Raw genomic sequence first — 17,433 nt, 5'->3', positions numbered from 1 at the left:
TACAGCCAAATGAAAATATCCGAAAATTGTTAATCTGTAATTACATCACACAAAAGTATTTTTTCATTTGTTCTCGTACTCTCTGTGTGTCTATCCATCCGTATGTTAAGACCCCTTTTTCTCACGAAGGAGCAGACATAATTTAATATCCATAGTCCTTTGTTGTTAGGCTCTTAAGTCAGTGTAAAAAAAGGATACGGTCATTTATGTCGTCTATTTTGACTCTCGCAAACTCACTCATTAAAACCTATAAGGTTCTTCCTTTGATGTTCATTTGTGAAATTTGGCAAAAAGACAGTACAGGTGAAGGAAAAAAATCACAAAGTTGTTTATTTGTAATTATATCACTCGAAAAAAAATTTTCTTTTGTCATTTGTTACCCGACTTTAAACTTGAAATTAAAAAATTCTGAAAAGTCCTGGTTGTCGTAGAACCTACATCTTGCCAGTATCAACGACGATAACGGGCAAATACCGTCGATACCTCGATTCCCGGACTGGAGGAACAGTCTGTATACACAATTAAGTTTGTACTGGACCCTCAGTGAGCGAGTCCTATTCGCACGTACTCAGTTATTTTCGTTTTAAATCTTAGTGGCAAACTTGTACAAGAAGAGTTGCTTATCGGAAGAAACAGCAACCCGTGGCAAGACATAGATCTGGAGATCATACTAGCCAGGACAACAGTTGCACACCCTCTGTTCTCGGCTAGCTCAGCTCAGCACAGCACGAGCAACATACGGACTGACGTTATCGTGTTGAAAGATAAAGCTATGAATATCTCGACCATTGGCCTTAAAAACTGTTAAATGCAGCGCCTGCTGTCCAAATTATCGGCTATGCTGCTCAGAGGTGATCGCGCTGTGTACCCAAAGACATGTCACACCATCACGCCTGGTGGTGGTCCCGACTGAAGATGACTACTGTAATCACGTGAGGTTCGTTCTTCTAGGATTCTCCACACATAGATACGCCCATCGTGGTAGCAAACGGAGAACCGTGACAAGTCTCAAAGGATGACGTGGTGCCATTAATCTGTCCGGAGTTGTCGTCTCCAGTCGCTCTCGAATTTGAACATGTGCTGCAGCTATTTCTCCTTCTTACACGAGGTACAGTACGGTATTCTTACAAAGAATGCACGTATAAATTCGATTTCTGAACGAGAAACCCACTGTATAAGCCTTTCCCTACACACCGACAGCGTTACTCCTTCATTCCTTGTAATATGGCAACAATATGCTTATCATCCGCACTAGGAAACGTGCAGCATGCTTGACGACAGTTTACATGTGTTGCATGCCGCCTTGGTGGTGTTGCAATTTTAATGGGCTGTGGTGTACGTGGAAAAGAGGAGCGGTCCTGTCACACTGCCCTAGGGGCACTCCTGACGTCACTTCTGTCTCTAGTAATGACTCGCTGCGCAGGATGGCGTACTGGGCTCTGCAACTATTACTCTTACTATTCCGTTGGGACGGAATGCTTTGATTAGTAGAGAACATGTGTGAGTAAAGGTTCACTTAATACAGCTATCAAGAAGAGAATAGAAGGTTTTAAAATGTGGTGCGACAAAAGAATGCTGAAGATTACGTAGGTAGATCACGTAACTAATGTGAAGGTACTGAATAGTATTGGGGAAAAGAGGAATTTATGACTAGAAGAAGGGATCGGTTGGTGGACACGTTCTGAGACATAAAGGAATCACCAGTTTAGTGCTGGAGGGAAGCGTGAAGGGTAAAAATCATAGAGGGAGCTCAAAAAATGAATATAGTAAGCAGATTCAGAAGGATGTAGGTTGCAGTAGCTACTCGGAGAAGAAGAGGCTTGCACAGGGTAGAGTAGCATGGAGAGCAGCATCAAACCAGTCTTTGGACTGAAGACCACAACACCAACAACAACAACAACAACAACAATAACAACATCAAAGGGTGATAAATTATTAAGGATATTGGAAGGAATATGTCGCAGCCTAGCGTGTCTGGTGACTAGACAATAAAGACTTCCAGTGAAGGCTGGTTACCATGTGCTAATATGTTACAGCACACTGTAAATATGGCACTACAATTGCGCCATTTCTCTTCGAGTGTGAGCCTGAAATCGGTCTAATGTTACTCCATTTCTCTTTGTATGCGCGCTGGTATGCAAATAAAGCGGACGAAAACACGTTTTGTAGCGCCCCCTCTGCAATAACTAGAGACCAGTGTCACTTGCTGAAAGGATGGTCAATTCACAGAAGCGACGCAGATGTCCGCTTTCGACTACACATGCTTTGAGGTGACGTCATCCACTCCTGCACCGTGAGTGCTGTGTTGCTCACAGCACTACATCAGAGTTTTTCTTTGAGGCTGTTTATAGGGAATTGTGCAAGTGTACAGTATGAGGGATTTGTACAGCCGTTGTCATGTTGGCATCATGCCCACGTGGTCTAAACAACGGCCTGGCAATTCGCCGACCCAGGTTTGATTCCCGCTGTTGCCTAAACTTTCTTTTCGAAACTGCTAATTACAATATTTAAATGTATTTAAACAGTTCCAATCGTACACATAAAATTGATGTATTCAAGTTAGTTGGATTACCGCCCTTGTAATTCCAGAAGCTATAGGCTAGATGGTGGTAAAAAAAAAGCGAATATATGAGGAAATTCAATATGAAAGTGTTTTCCGTAGATGATCTGCTAAAGAAGGCCTTTTCCAATAGATCTTTGCAGGACAAAGTGAGATTTAAAGAGTTAGGTAGATACACTTAAAACCTAAATCTAACAACAAATGGCATGGGATGAGGCTCACTGGTTTGGCTTAAGTAATTCTGCAAAATATTTTGATCAGGTTCTCAACTATCCAGAACCAATCCATAGCCTCTAATACTCAAACATTCAGGAATATCTAGAAGATGATTTACCCCAAACAGTCAAAGAAACTGAAGAAGTTATTGAAACCTCATAAAGCTAGCTGCTTTTACAGTAAAGCTTTTGAAATGGTCTCTAGGAAAAATAAAAGAATGGGCTAAAACAAATTTTTAAGAAAACTTGGAAAATTGAAAAACACTCAAGAGAGTGGACGGTGACCTTGCTAAATCCAGTACATAAGACTGGCAATCAACAACATGTTAAGTACGGGGGAATTTCTTTGCAACAAGTTGCATATAACGTATTTTCCAAGATTATATTAAACAGAGTGGAAACAAAACTGGAGAGTAATTTAAGTGAGTATCAAGGTGATTTTAGGAAGGGTAGGGCATGTACTGGACAAATATTTAATGTGAAGTCAATGAGTTGCCACAGATTACCAAAGCTAAAGCGTCAGTAATTCTCTTTGAAACTGTGTGTAGCGTATTGTGAAAGCATATAGTATGAGGTAATTTTAAAACGCCGAAGGTGCAAGGACACTGTGAGTGAGTGGTCTAAATCCCCGACAGGTGACTCGCAGATCCAAGTTTGATTGACGCTGATCCAAAAAAGTTTTTTTTTCATTTTATTTTAGTCCTCGCAATGTTAAAGTACACTCATATTCAAAAATAAATAAATAAATAAATAAAAAAGAACACTTTGAACGACTAGAGATAGGACGCTCATATTCATGGGGCATGTACGCATGCAGAAATGATTAATGCTTGAGCCATGTCAGCCTGCGGGTTCAAGGTCAACATCGATATAGCGGCGCCACATCACCTACCGGCAAATGTGCCTGCAGCTCTCGTTGTCGCTGTAAACTGAAGGTAATGAATCAACGTGACTTGAGCAGGCGTGCAGGACGGCTCGCAGGCGTATCCGCGCAACGTACCATTAAATTATTGTGTTTGAAAGAGGGCAACGTAGAACACGACAAGAGGACTAAGTCGCACCACTCAGACCGCCCCCAGAGGAGATCGAGACCTCATCAGAATGACATTGCAATACAGAACTCAGTCCTCCTAGGGTCTGGCGTAACAGTGGAGCGATGTAATACATAGTACACTATCAGGGGTGACAATCTGTCGCCGCTTATTACGGCATGGATTATGGGCGAGTCGTCCACTTCGCCGCCTACCTTTGATGAATGTAAAGAAACATTCTAGACGGCAGTGGTGTATGGGACGACGTCACTGGGGCAGGAATGGCAAGAGACTGTTTTCAGACGAATCCGGGTTCTGTTTGTTTGAAATGATGGCCGCATTTTGGCTCTCCGCAGACGGGGTGAGCAGCATCACAGTGCCTGCACTCGCACAAGACATACAGCACCGACTCTAGACCTCACCGTGTGGGGTGCTGTCAGGTACAAACGCAAATCACAGTTCAGTTGGTGCGTGTTCAGGCCTCTATGACCAGTGTGACCTACATGAACGACATCCTGCAACCTGTAGCCATATCCTTTTACACAAGACCCCAGACGCCATTTTTCAGTAAGACACTGCACGGCCGCATGCTGCACGAACACGTACCTTCTTGGTGTCCCAGGATGTCAGACCACCAGACTTGTGGCCAATCGACGATGAGTGGAACTTGGTGCAGCGCTGTGACCCAGTGTCAACCACCACAGATGAATTTTGAAACCGGTGAATGCAGCAGGGATGGCTCTACCACAGGATGTCATTCGCGCCTTATGAGAGTCGACGCAGTCACGCATGGGACAAGTCATCAGAGCCCATGCTGAACCGCGGTGACTGAATTGCTAATTGTTTCTGCAGAATGTATTAATGTTCATGTCTAGTGAATATGACTCTCCTATCCGTAGTCGTTCAAAGTGTTCCTTTCTTCTTTTCTCTCTTTTTTTTTTTTTTTTTTTTTTTTTGTTTGAGCATGAGTGTATTAATTATGAAATATAAATGTATTTAAACAGTTCTATATGTGAAATTGATACATTCACTTAGACGACGACCGCAGGTGAATTTATATTTTTTTATTTATTTTTACCAGTCCACAAGCTATCCAGCTATTTAATCTACCACATCGGTATTTAAAATGCAAACAAACTAGATAAGTATATGACACATTTAAAATGATTTTGACACGTCATTCTCGTCATTATTAAGTGTTCCTTTTGTAGTCTCCATCCGAAGACTAGCTAGATGCAACTTCCCGATATTCTGTCTAGTAAAAGTCTCTTCATCTCTGCATAACAACTGAACCTACTTCTGCTTGAACCCGCTTGCTTTAGTGAAGCTTTCGTCTCCATCTACAATTTTCACCTACAAACTTTCCTCAATTATCGAACTGACGATCCCTCAGGATCTATTCCATCAGCCGATCCCTTCTTTCAGTGAAGCAATTCCCTTAAATTTCCTTTCCCCTAAGCTCGATTCAGTACCTCCTCCTCAACTGCTATCCGATCAACCACTTCAGTCTCCATCATTCTTTCGTAGCACCAAATTCACAAGGCTCCTCTTCTCTTACTGTCCGAACTGTTTATCGTCCACGTTTCACTTCGGTAGAAAGCTACTTCCCGGTCACATACCATCGTAAGTTCTTCCTGCAAGTTTTACTTGCTTTTATATTTGAGCCCAACAAAAATCTCTTTTTTCAGAATCGATTTTTCTCACTATTGCTAGTGTCCTTCTTATATCCTCCTTACATCGGTCATCATCATTTATATTGCTGCAAAAACAGCAAATCACGTCTAATACATTTAGTGTCTCATTCGTTAATATAATCCTCTTAGTACCGTGCAACGGTACATTCGACAAAGTTACTAAAAATGCGTGTCTCCTGCTTGTAACAATACATTTAGGTGACAAAAGTCATGGGATAGCGAATCCACATATATAGATGGTATAAAACGGCACTACGTTGGCGGAGCTGTCACTTGTATCCAGGTGCTTCATGTGAAAAGGATTCCGACGTGATTATGGCCACCCGAAGGGAATTAACATATTTTGAACGCGGAATGGGACTTGGAGCTAGATGCATGGGAATTTAATACTCCGAAAACCACAGTGTCAAGAGTACACCGAGAATACCAAATGTCAGGCGTTTTTTCTCACCACGGACAACGTAGTGGCCGACGGCCTTCAGGTGTCTGAGAGCAGCGGCGTTTGCGTAGAGTTGTCTGTGCTAACAGGCAAGCAACTCTGAGTACGACGAACGTATCCTTTACGACAGTGCGGCGAAATTTGGCGTTAACGGACTATTGCAGCAGACGACCGACGATAGTGGCTTTGCTAACAGCACGACATCGCCTGCAGAGCCTCAACTGGAGCAGCGACCGTGTCGGTTGGACAGTAGACGACTGGAAAACCGTGACCTCTTCAGATGAGCCACGGTTTAAGTTGGTTAAGAGCTAATTGCAGGGTTCAAGTATGGCGCAAAGCCCACGACGCCATGGACCCAAGTTGTCAACAAGTGAGCTCATGGTGGCTGCATAATGGTGTGGTTGTGTTTACATGGAATAGACTGGGTCCTTTTGTCCAACTGGACCGACCATTAACTGGAAATGGTTATGCTCTGCCGCTCCAACTGCAGCCTTCATAGACCTTAGATGGAATTGTTCGCTACTAGCTTGAAGAACATTCGTATTTGACAGTTCGAGAGTATGATTTGACCATCCAGATCGCCCTACGTGAATCACATCGAACTTTTGTGGGGTACAATGAAGAATTCAATTTATGCACAAAATCTTGCACCGGCAACACGTTCGACACGATATTAGGAGATATCCCACGTCTTTTGTCACTGTTGTGTGACAGCCAAGGTTTCCGGTTCTTGAATCGAATATGGAAGGAATGTGTGGAAGGTCCGCACGCTAACGCTGACAGTCAGGATGCCATTGAGAGATGCACGTTGCTACGATGAATAATGAAGATTGCTTAAAATGTTCTGGCGTGACGGTACGAAATTTCATCCTGCGACTGGTTTCTGCTGTTGTAAATGTGATGGTACCGAATGCGCTACTGGGTTATCTCATTTCTCAATTGTAACCGCTGAGAAGATGATATTTTTTTATTTGAATTGGCAGTGGATCGTAAGTGTATGGTTTTCTTTAAATATTTTTTGATTATGGCGACCAGATAGCGCTTTTCTTATGTCACCGAATTATCGGACTTTTGCGAAACAAGAAGTTGGTTAATAATTGTTTATTAATGTAAAGGTACGTTAGGCAGTGAAAATACCAGAAGTGGGACTTATTCCTTTTTTTAGAATAGGTATCATTATTTGACAGCAGCGGCAAAATAGCCGACGAGAGTTTTCTTTATTTCTATTTTCAGATTTCGCCGCAGCTGCACACAGGGCGTCTACGTTTAGTCGTTTTCAGCAAAAGAGAAATATTGCCACAGTCACTGCAAAATCGTGGCACTAATGCAATTGAAAGTAATAATATATTCATCCAGTTTTCAAAGACAAAAATGAGTGTTTTACTTAGGCCTTAGCCGTAAAGACGTTCTCTTGCAGGTAACAAACATTCAGCGTGTACATTTAAAATCGCTCTGTAGCTGCATTTTTTTCTCAACGTTCTCTCTGTCTCTCTCTCTCTCTCTCTCTCTCTCTCTCTCTCTCTCACACACACACACACACACACACACACACACACATACGCACGTGCGCGTATGTAGACAGAATGAGCGTTGGATTCAAGATCGAATATGGCATGTAAAACAAACAAAGGATGGTAAAGCAAAATTATAAACAAGCTAAACATTAAAAAGAGCTTCGATAAAATTTTACAACTGCCGAGTCAAAAATGTTTGTAGAGTCGTAAAAAAAATACCAGAAAGAGAGAAAGAGACAGAGTAGTTTAAACGGAAAGGTAGAGAGGCGCAGAATGCTGCCTCTCGGAATGGCATAAGGGCATCATACTGCGTCATTCGACAAGTTACTGGAGTGCACAGTTTCTGAAACGGACCCATAAAATATAAAAATAGAAATCATCTGCTCACAAAAGGGGAACTAGTTGACCAGGAGGTTGAGTACTTGAAAGAAACATTAAACCAGCTCAAACCACTCAATGCTTACAACTTGGAAGAGAACCAAAAATACAAGAGCTAATGGCCAAAACGGGTGATATCACAGAGGCACAGATGTACACGACAATCACAACACTCAAAAACAACAGAGCAACTGGTCTGGATGAAATCTCAGCCGAAATTCTGAAATATGGGGTCCAGAAGATTGGAGGCGTGACATCGCTGTTAAACTACCAAAGACAGGAAATCTAGCCTAAAGTACAAACTGAGGAGGTATCATGCTTCTCTCGGTGCCAGTCAAAGTCTTTTGCTTCGTTCTTCTAAGCAGCAGATTGCCCACTATGGGAACCAAAGGCTTGCTCTCGAAGTGGGAGATCCTGCTCTGAACAAATATTTGTTGTTTGAAACGTAACAGAACTTGCATAGAATTCAACTGTCTACTGTTCCTAAAGTTCGTTAATTAGAGACACTAAATAAAAGTTTTTGGCAGTAGGAACACAGTAATATTACAAAAATTAAGAAATATTCTAAGTCTGTATGGAATTCTTGACAATCTACTGACATCTTCAGAAACCTTGAACTAGACTCGAATTGCTGTACAGGAACAGAACATGGGAACACCACTTCCTGTGGCATTCTCACGGACGTCAGACAAGGATGTATTTTGCACAATTCCTTTTAATATTGGTTCAAGATTTAATACTGAAAAAACATTGGATATCTCTCACATGAACGTTGGAACTAGCAGTCTGGGGCTATGGATCTGCATTTTGGTGATGACGCTGTTCTTCTGGCAGAAACACCACAAAGTTTAGAACTAATGGGCAGTTAGCTCAATGAAATAGTCTGTTCTATAGGCCAAAAAAATTAATGGCGATAAGACAAAAATCATTGTGCATAAAAATTGAAAATGTACCCGCTCAAATTATAATGTAATATAATGTACCATAAGGTGTCGACAGATTTCCACATCTCATCTGTAATAATGGGAAGTAGATGCAGAGGTCAGCAACAGAACTGAGAAAGCTTCTGGAGTCTTACAGCGAATGCGATCCATATGACAGTATAGCTTCGGCTGTACTCCTTTATCATACTACCGATGGCCGTGTATGCTAGTGACTCCTGGAAAATTTCAGTAAAATCAGCACACAAGCTCAATGTTTTTCACTAATTACGATTGAGACAAATTTTGAAAATAATTTATTGCGAACACGTTTGACATGATTAGCTACTGAGAAGATGTGGTTTACGTAGCCTGCACTAAACCGATGTCGGTTTGCAGGGCATCTTCTACGCATGAAAGATGAAAGAACCATGAGAACAGTACTGTTGTGTAACCAAGGGATCGATACAGAAGTAAAGGAAAACCACGTAACACCTCGAAACAAACTTTTGTAAAGGATCTTCAGTGCATGCCATGAACTCGGAGAAAGCTGCAAACCTCGCAGCTGATCGAGTCCACTGGAGGAAAATTGTTGCCCAAAATGCTACTTAACTTCGAAGAAACTAAATCGAATTAAATAAGTTCCAAACCTCCCCAAATCTACCAAGGCTTCCGTAAGGTTTTCCTCGCTCATCACATAACGCAGGCATCGGGAATCCTCCCCCAAACGCTTCCATTTGGGCCTCCCTGTGTCCCATTAACAGTGTGCCTGGGATCTGCCTGAAAACTTTCTGAGTCTACAATGGGCCATTACGCGAACTGTCCGCTTTACCCAGATACAATATTCTGCCTCTTTATCAAATGTTGAAAATTAGTCAGACACACCTATGTAACTGACATTTTTGAAAAAGCGACTGCTTTATAGCCCTGAACTAATTTAATGATCACAAGCAAATCTGACGCCACCAGGCAAAACGAAGCACTTTGTAGGGCTATACCAGCTCACTGAAGTCAGATCTGCAGTATCCTAACAGACTCCTCTTCATACAGAACAGTAAAACAAAATTTTACTAGACCTAACGGGAACCCATATAAATACTGCAAAAGTTATAAAAAAATGTGAAATTTAATGTTTTCAACCAACAAATAATTACATCATCAGGATCAGTGACGTTAGTAAAAAAAGAGCAGTGTATTGTGTTCGGAGAACTGCACATACCCCAGAACCATATTAGTTAAGAGTATCCAACCAAGCCTATGTGCAGAACGAAATTTTCACTCTGCAGCGGAGTGTGCGCATACACACGAAACTTTCTGACGGAACAAAAATGTCCGCTGGATTGGGACTGGAACCCGGGCTAAGTGCGCTGTCAACTTCTTTCCTCCTTTTTTTGTTTCCTTGCCTTTATGATGTTTCGATCCGCCCTCATAGCGTTACTTCAGACATTAGCTTTTAATCTGCCAGGAAGTTTCAAGTTTATCGGTACACATGACAAAAGGCGCAACCAGTATGTTTCAAAAGCCGAGCATAATAACAGGTTTTTTTCGGGGTTCGTACATGTGGTTCTACTGATGATAGAAAGGTAAGGTCAGGTGTTTTGGAAATCCCTTGGGCTGAGCACCATTTGTGTACCCGAAAGAACTTTCATCTCATTGTAACTATGCTATAGTACAAGGTCAAATATTGCGCACTTCCTTCAGCTTAGGCAATGGCACAAATCGTTTGATTCTTTTTGCATCAGATGACGTTTACGGTGCGTGTTAAAGGTGCATAGAAGCACCATTTAGTTCGTGGGCAGTTCCTGAGAATACTCGAAAAATGCGTTTTCTTTTTTCTCAATCAGCAGCGGATATCCTAATAACCAACCACAGTAAACTACTCAAATTTTAACTGTATACGAATCTTCTAAAAGTACTTGTGTAGAGGTGACGTCTTCAAGTTTCAAAACTCTTTATCTGCTATTGACAAACACCCCAGAAATATGGTTTTTGTGTACAAAAAACGATCCACGGGTTCAAAGACGGCTATGCACAGTAAATGATAGAAATTTTTGTGATATGTTCCGAAGATCCCAAATTCGAATAAACGTTAAAATTTTTTGGTATATTTTTTCCATTCCCGACATAACAGAGATTTAGTGTTACCCTATTTGCATACGTAAAATACGATCGTAAAATCTTGTGTGAGGCGGAAACGTAGTTTAGGAAGTGACGTAGCACGCAGAAATATGCTGTAATGTATGTCTGATATCATCAGAAGGGTTCTGGAAACCCCATGTTATAGTACTGAAGCACAAGCAAAATTTTTGTGCACGTAAAATTAGTTTAGCATTATTTCAGTTTCACGTAAGTATACTATCAAAATTTTCCTGACCCATGCAGTTCTTCTCATATGAGTGACATGCCCGGTTGTAGCAAGGAAAAGAAGGGAAAAACGCTCATATTGGAGAACAAAACTGACTGAAAAGCTGCCTTATTCGATTTTCCTCAGCACCTTTCAAAATTTTACCAACAATTTTGTAATGCGGACATATTCGCTCTTTTTTATGCTGAGAGAGAAGGAGATAGCGGCAGTAGGAAGGAGTCGGAAAGGTAATAAATACTGAAAGAAGCCGGCCGAAGTAGCCGTGCGGTTAAAGGGGCTGCAGTCTGGAACCGCAAGACTGCTACGGTCGCAGGTTCGAATCCTGCCTCGGGCATGGATGTTTGTGATGTCCTTAGGTTAGTTAGGTTTAACTAGTTCTCATTTCTAGGGGACTAATGACCTCAGCAGTTGACTCCCATAGTGCTCAGAGCCATTTGAACCATTTTTGAACTGAAAGAAGATATGCAGTGGTTGTGGTAGAACAGTAAAGGAGATAATGGCAGTGTGAGAAAAAGAGAGGAACACAGTGATAATGGAACTTAGTTGATAGTGACAGAATAGTCAGCCGGCTGGTGTGGCCGAGCGGTTCTAGGTCCTTCAGTCTGGAACCACGCGACCGTTACGGTCACAGGTTCGAATCCTGCCTGGGGTATGGATGTGTGTGATGTCCTTAGGTTGGTTAGGTTTAAGTAGTTTTAAGTTCTAGGGGACTGATGACCTCAGATGGTAAGTCCCATAGTGTTCAGAGCCATTTGAACCATATGAACAGAACAGTCACAGGAAAAGAGTGCAGGAGACAGTGCCAATGGGAGGGGAATGCAGAAAAGGATAAACTGGAAGCGGGTGAGAGCCAGTGATTATAAGGGACAGAGTATGTGAAAATGAAAACGATGAAGAGAGAGATAGGGACAGTGAGAACAGGTGCCAGCAGTGGTACGGATTTAATGAGAGAGTGACAGTGAGAAGAGATGCCAGAAATTGTAAGGAATTAATGAGATAGTAAGAGTAAGAAAGAGCAAGAGAGTGACACTGAGAGGTGACAGCAGCAAGAGGACAGAAGGAAGGAGACTGTGACTGTGAAGCAGGAGACAGTGACAGAGAGAGAGAGAAAGAAATAGTGACAATGAGTTGGGCTGAATGAGTGAGTGAGATTGGGCGAATGGGAGCGGATGGGTATGAGCGACCTGCAACGATGGACCAACGGGTGTGAGGGAGTTACTTTTAGGGGAGCTAGGGGGTGTGAGCGGTGTGCTGCATCTTAAAAATACCGCGAATATGGTCGTCTGCCAAAATATTTGGGGAAATTTTTAAGGTGCTGAGGAAGGTAGAACGTGGCAGATGGTACCCCCAATTTTCAATAAGTCTTTTAAATAAACAGGAAAGTATTCTCATAGGAGCTGACACTGAACTTTCATCAACAATCCTACGATCTATATAAATTAAATTTGAGATGCGAGATTTTTTCCTACCTACCGTGCTATCCCTGTTGTCATGAGCCCAGAGAAACGGGTGTTCGACCATTTATTCATTCTGAGTGACTGTTTGTATGTGAGTGTAGCTCCATCAAAGGAACACACGGAAAAATTTGAAAAGGAACTCACAGTCTTCCGATTTGAATCGGTTACGTTACAGTAAAATTCTTGTACTTCTGTTGATATTTATTTTATAACGTCTTTACAAGACACTATAATTCCGATTAATTGAACTGTGAAGTCCTGCTGTCTCTGACAGAACTAAATTACCTTCGTCAAATCTCCACGAGTTATGTTTGTTTCCCCGAATTTAAATTCCTGTTCAAAGTTTCTCCTCGGTTTCCCTTACTGCTTGTTTAATGTACGGAATGACATGGCGAATAGGTTGCCACCCAGTCTCACTCCCTTTTCGAGCACTGCTAGTATTTCATGTCCTCCGTCCAACTGCAATCCTGTTTATGTACACTATGTAAATAATCTTTTTGTATGCATTTTATCCCTGTGTTTTTAAGTAATGACTCCAATGATTCCAAATACTACAAACATTTAAACTTATTAATTTTTCTTTGAAAGAAGCTAATGTAATATTGGGCTGAAGATGTTGATAGTTGCCTATGGGAACGAAACGCAGGGGAATATCGTATATTCATAGGGTACACAGCCGGCCGAAGTGGCTGTGCGGTTAAAGGCGCTGCAGTCTGGAACCGCAAGACCGCTACGGTCGCAGGTTCGAATCCTGCCTCGGGCATGGATGTTTGTGATGTCCTTAGGTTAGTTAGGTTTAACTAGTTCTAAGTTCTAGGGGACTAACGACCTCAGCAGTTGAGTCCCATAGTGCTCAGAGCCATTTGAACCTAGGGTACACACTAAATGCAGATTCGCGAAACTTTCGCGGGATGTTGACGCCTGTATCCAAGCGTCTGTCTCTTGTTCTTTTTCAGTATTCCCGTGGTGCTACCCCGTGAGCCGAACATACCTGCCACCATTCGAGGAGCTGTTTTTTGTAGATGTTCAATATCTCTCATTGCTTCTAGTCAGTATGAGTCCCTCGCACTTGAGCTCCATTCTAGGATGGATCGCACGGGTACTCTGTCAACAGTCTGCTTTGTAGAAGGACTGCATTTTCCTTAGTATCCTACTAACGAACCGAACTCCCTCACCTGCCACCTGGTTTATGTGATGTCTTAGTCTATGTGATCTTTCTGTTAAATAAGCTCAAAAGTTGCTACGTCGAAGTATTTGTACGCCATGACTGATCCCAGTCGTGACTCACTCATATTATGGTCACAGGACACTACGTTTCTGCTTTTTATGAGATTCAAAATTTAGCATTTCTGAACATTTAAAGCTAGATGCCATTGTTGAAACCACATTTAAATACTGTAAAGATCTGAAAGACCTGCCTAGATATCTGTACAAAGTTTTGCAGACTACACTTGGTTGTAGGTAAGTGTACATCTCCAAATTGTTTATGATTACTACAACGCTGGCCACTGAAATTGCAGCGGTATGAAGGCAGTATGCAACAAACCACATAGGCATGAAGCAATACGCAAATGATAAGCATTTCACTGCAACTACACAGAGTAGGTGGGGAGAACGGCATCTACTTTCTTCCCATAAGGAAATATTACGCTGCGAGTTCAGGAACCGCATTGTTTTTTAGAATTGGGGAGAGTCTGTTAACCCCTTTGTGTCATGGAAAAATTTATATCTGCGTGCGACAGCGGCTGCACGTGATCTGTCGAGAGTATGCTTTATCGTTGCACGATATTGCTCCACGTATAGGTCATAGTTACGCAACTGTCATGAAATCGACGGGTTCAGAGGGCCTTGCGTGATCTCAACGGCCCCATACGATTAGCACCCGATAGGACAAACATATTGTTCGCTCGGCTGTATAAGATCATACAGTAACGTCACGGGCCTGTTTGTACTGTCCACAAGGACAGAGCGACGTCAGCTAGAATAACGGAGGCTGCCAGCAAGGCAATTATTGTTTCGGATTCCCTTGACATGAAAGCAGAGGGGGGGGGGGGAGGGGGAGTTATTGCGCCCACCGACAAGACAGGGCACAGGAGTGTTACCACGTCATCATCTCAGGTCAATCCCAGTTCTGCGTACGACGTTCCTATATTGCATTTGTCATTAACATATGAGCTCACCTGGCGTGTCGGTGAGGAGTGCCACTGGGTACACAACACGACCATATGTGGTTCGGTGTACTGTCTCGGTGACGTTATCTTTCAGCAACGTAATGCAGGCAAGCAGCACTTGCTGCCCTCGCCTACCTCCATAATAAAATGAACGTTCCTCTGTTGCCCTGCAAGCACGTTCCACAGATCTCTCAGCCATTCCACACTGGCACGCCCCCTCTTTCCAGCAACTACGGTTGAAGAACTTGAAAGGCTGCAGATACATTATGCTGTACCTAACGGATCGAATCTACCCTTATTCCTCTTTTCTTCCTGTGGAGTGGCGTTAACGACGCGGGGATGCCCCATACTACAATACTATAAGCACGGCAACGTTTGCCGCACCCCCGTGGTTTTGCCTAAACCATGGTAACGATCGCGTCGTATGTGTGGACGCTGAGCGCAGTCGTGTTTAAAAGTGACTAAACTGAAGATCGGGTTTAATTTAGTCACTGAGGATAGCATATGTCATTAATAGGCGACTTTAAAGTAATGAACAGCGGTCGTAAAGGCAATTGGAACTATGTTAAGTGAGTGATTGTCAATGTAAAACGAATGTGATTGTGGTACATCTTTCATGTGCTTAAAGAAGAATAAATCGAGTGGTCGTTTAAGCAGTTTTAACGTCGTTCCAAACTGTTCATCTTATTGTCTTGTTCTGGTGTTAACTTATAAAGAAAAGTAGTGGACATCGTGACAGTGCATGCGTCAGCAGGGGCACGGTTAGGATGTCTGATAAATCGACACAATAATCTTGCGCGTGAATCTATCTACCTGTGCAGTCGTATTGCACAAGTACGAAGGCCAATAACTCAGACAGCCAGATATTCAAACAAAATCACGGCAAAGTTTGCCGCATCCCGATGGTTTTGCCTGAACAACCATAACATCTCGTTGCCGGCATACCAGCGCGTGCTCAAAGTGTTGTAAACAGACCATATTTGTGTCCATGGGTGATATAAAAAAAGCATTGACAGTGGCTATCTAGTTGTTTCTTCTCGGTTCTTTGGGACTTTTAAACACGTTCCATGCCTCGGATACGAGTAGGAAGAATTTTATTGGTGATGTAATGAACCAATGGGACTTTCAATTACGTTCGACACCCCGGTCAAGACTAGCAAGACCTTTTATTTCATTGTTTGGTGATGCCAAGAACAGCCGAAACGCGTCGTATGTGAAGATTAAATAGGCCTATCTTGTTTTTTCTATATCTAAAGATAGTCAAACATTTCTTTAACGAAAAGGAGGGGTTGCAGTAAAGCTTTTCTGAGCGTTTCTTCAGTGATATCGTTTCCAGACGACGCACCTCTACATGTTTCACCACAGTTACGTCCACCCGTTGCATGCCAGTCTATATACCACAACCTGCTATGGCAGACTCACCGTTTTACCTACTGCTCCAGCCATGGCCACAGTCGCCTCCCGTGTCTGGCGTTACTGCGCTCTTGAACGTCGGAGACTCGGCTTTTGCCTGCGAGTCTGCTCAGCGGTGACCTCTTCCCCTACCCCTTTGGCAGCACCGCTCTCAATTATTCAAGCCCATCTCCAGCGATGCGCTAAATATTTAAATATTACTGAGACAACAGAAACGCCTCGAAGCCAATTAAATAGTTTTTGAAACGGGTCAGCTGTATCACACAGAAAAGTTACGGCGGTTGAATAGCAACAGAATTAAATATTGTCGAACACAATCAGAAACAGTGAGTAGTTACATAAAGGCCTCATATTCTGGAAAAATACTCAATGAACCCGACATCCGGACAGTGGTGTGATCTTTAATTCATTTATCATAACACATTATTTGAAATCCCGGGAAATGCAAGTCATTTAAAGAGCGTGGCTTTTGATATCGATACGAAACAACGTCTGTAATCTCCGGTACAAAGAAGAAACAATCTGGGCCGAAAAATTCCGAAACAAAGACTAGGCGTAAAGAAAACTGGCGACCTTCTACATCTTAATAAATATTTTACAGTTAACTCTGAAGTGCTTGACAGACGGTACTTCCAACTGTACCACTTAATAGGGCTTCTTTCAGATCCGTTCGCGTGTCGAGCGCTGAAGGTATGACTCATCAAATGTCTCCGTGCGCGCTGTATTTCGGGTGAACTTGTCTTTGTCTCATTGTCGGAGTGATATGTAACACATTGTAGTACATTTATAGATTAATCACATCATGTTGGTCTCTAAAAAGTAGTAAGCAGGCTTCCGCGAGACAGTGTGTGCCTTCTGGTGCCTACCACTTCAAAGTTTCTAGCATCACCGTGGAACTCTCCGATTACTCAACTAAACGTGTAACCTTACGTGACGTCCATTATTTCCCCCCCCCCCCCCCCCCCCTTCTTTTTGAGTTATCAGATTTCCGACTGGTTTGACGCTGTCCGCCACGAATTCCACTCCTGTGCCAGCTTCTTCATCTCAGAGTAGCACTTTCAGCCTACTTCCTCAATTATTTGCGGGGCGTATTTCAATCTTCCTCTACAGTTTTCACCTTCTACAGCTGCCTCCAGTACCACGGAAGTTAGTCCCTGATGTCTTAACAGATATCCTTACCATCCTGTCCCTTCTTCTTGGCAGTGTTTTCCAAATATTCCTTTCCTCGGTGATTCTTAGGAGAACTTCCACATTTCTTACCTTGTCAGTTCACCTA

At 42.6% G+C, this 17,433-nt stretch overlaps 1 protein-coding gene across 1 annotated transcript in view; it reads right to left on the bottom strand.

Moving 5' to 3' along the window:
* Positions 1-16,190, bottom strand: part of LOC124594699 (odorant receptor Or2-like) — a 121,408-nt gene extending 105,218 nt beyond the window's left edge. The window contains exon 1 of the mRNA XM_047133066.1: positions 16,167-16,190. Coding sequence (XP_046989022.1) covers positions 16,167-16,190 — 24 coding nt within the window. The remainder of the gene's footprint in view (positions 1-16,166) is intronic.
* Between the last annotated feature and the right edge of the window lie 1,243 nt (positions 16,191-17,433).

The sequence above is a fragment of the Schistocerca americana genome, chromosome 2 (genome assembly GCF_021461395.2).
Source record: "Schistocerca americana isolate TAMUIC-IGC-003095 chromosome 2, iqSchAmer2.1, whole genome shotgun sequence".
Classification (NCBI taxonomy): Eukaryota; Metazoa; Arthropoda; class Insecta; order Orthoptera; family Acrididae; genus Schistocerca; species Schistocerca americana.
This window is presented reverse-complemented; position numbering and strand designations above follow the sequence as displayed.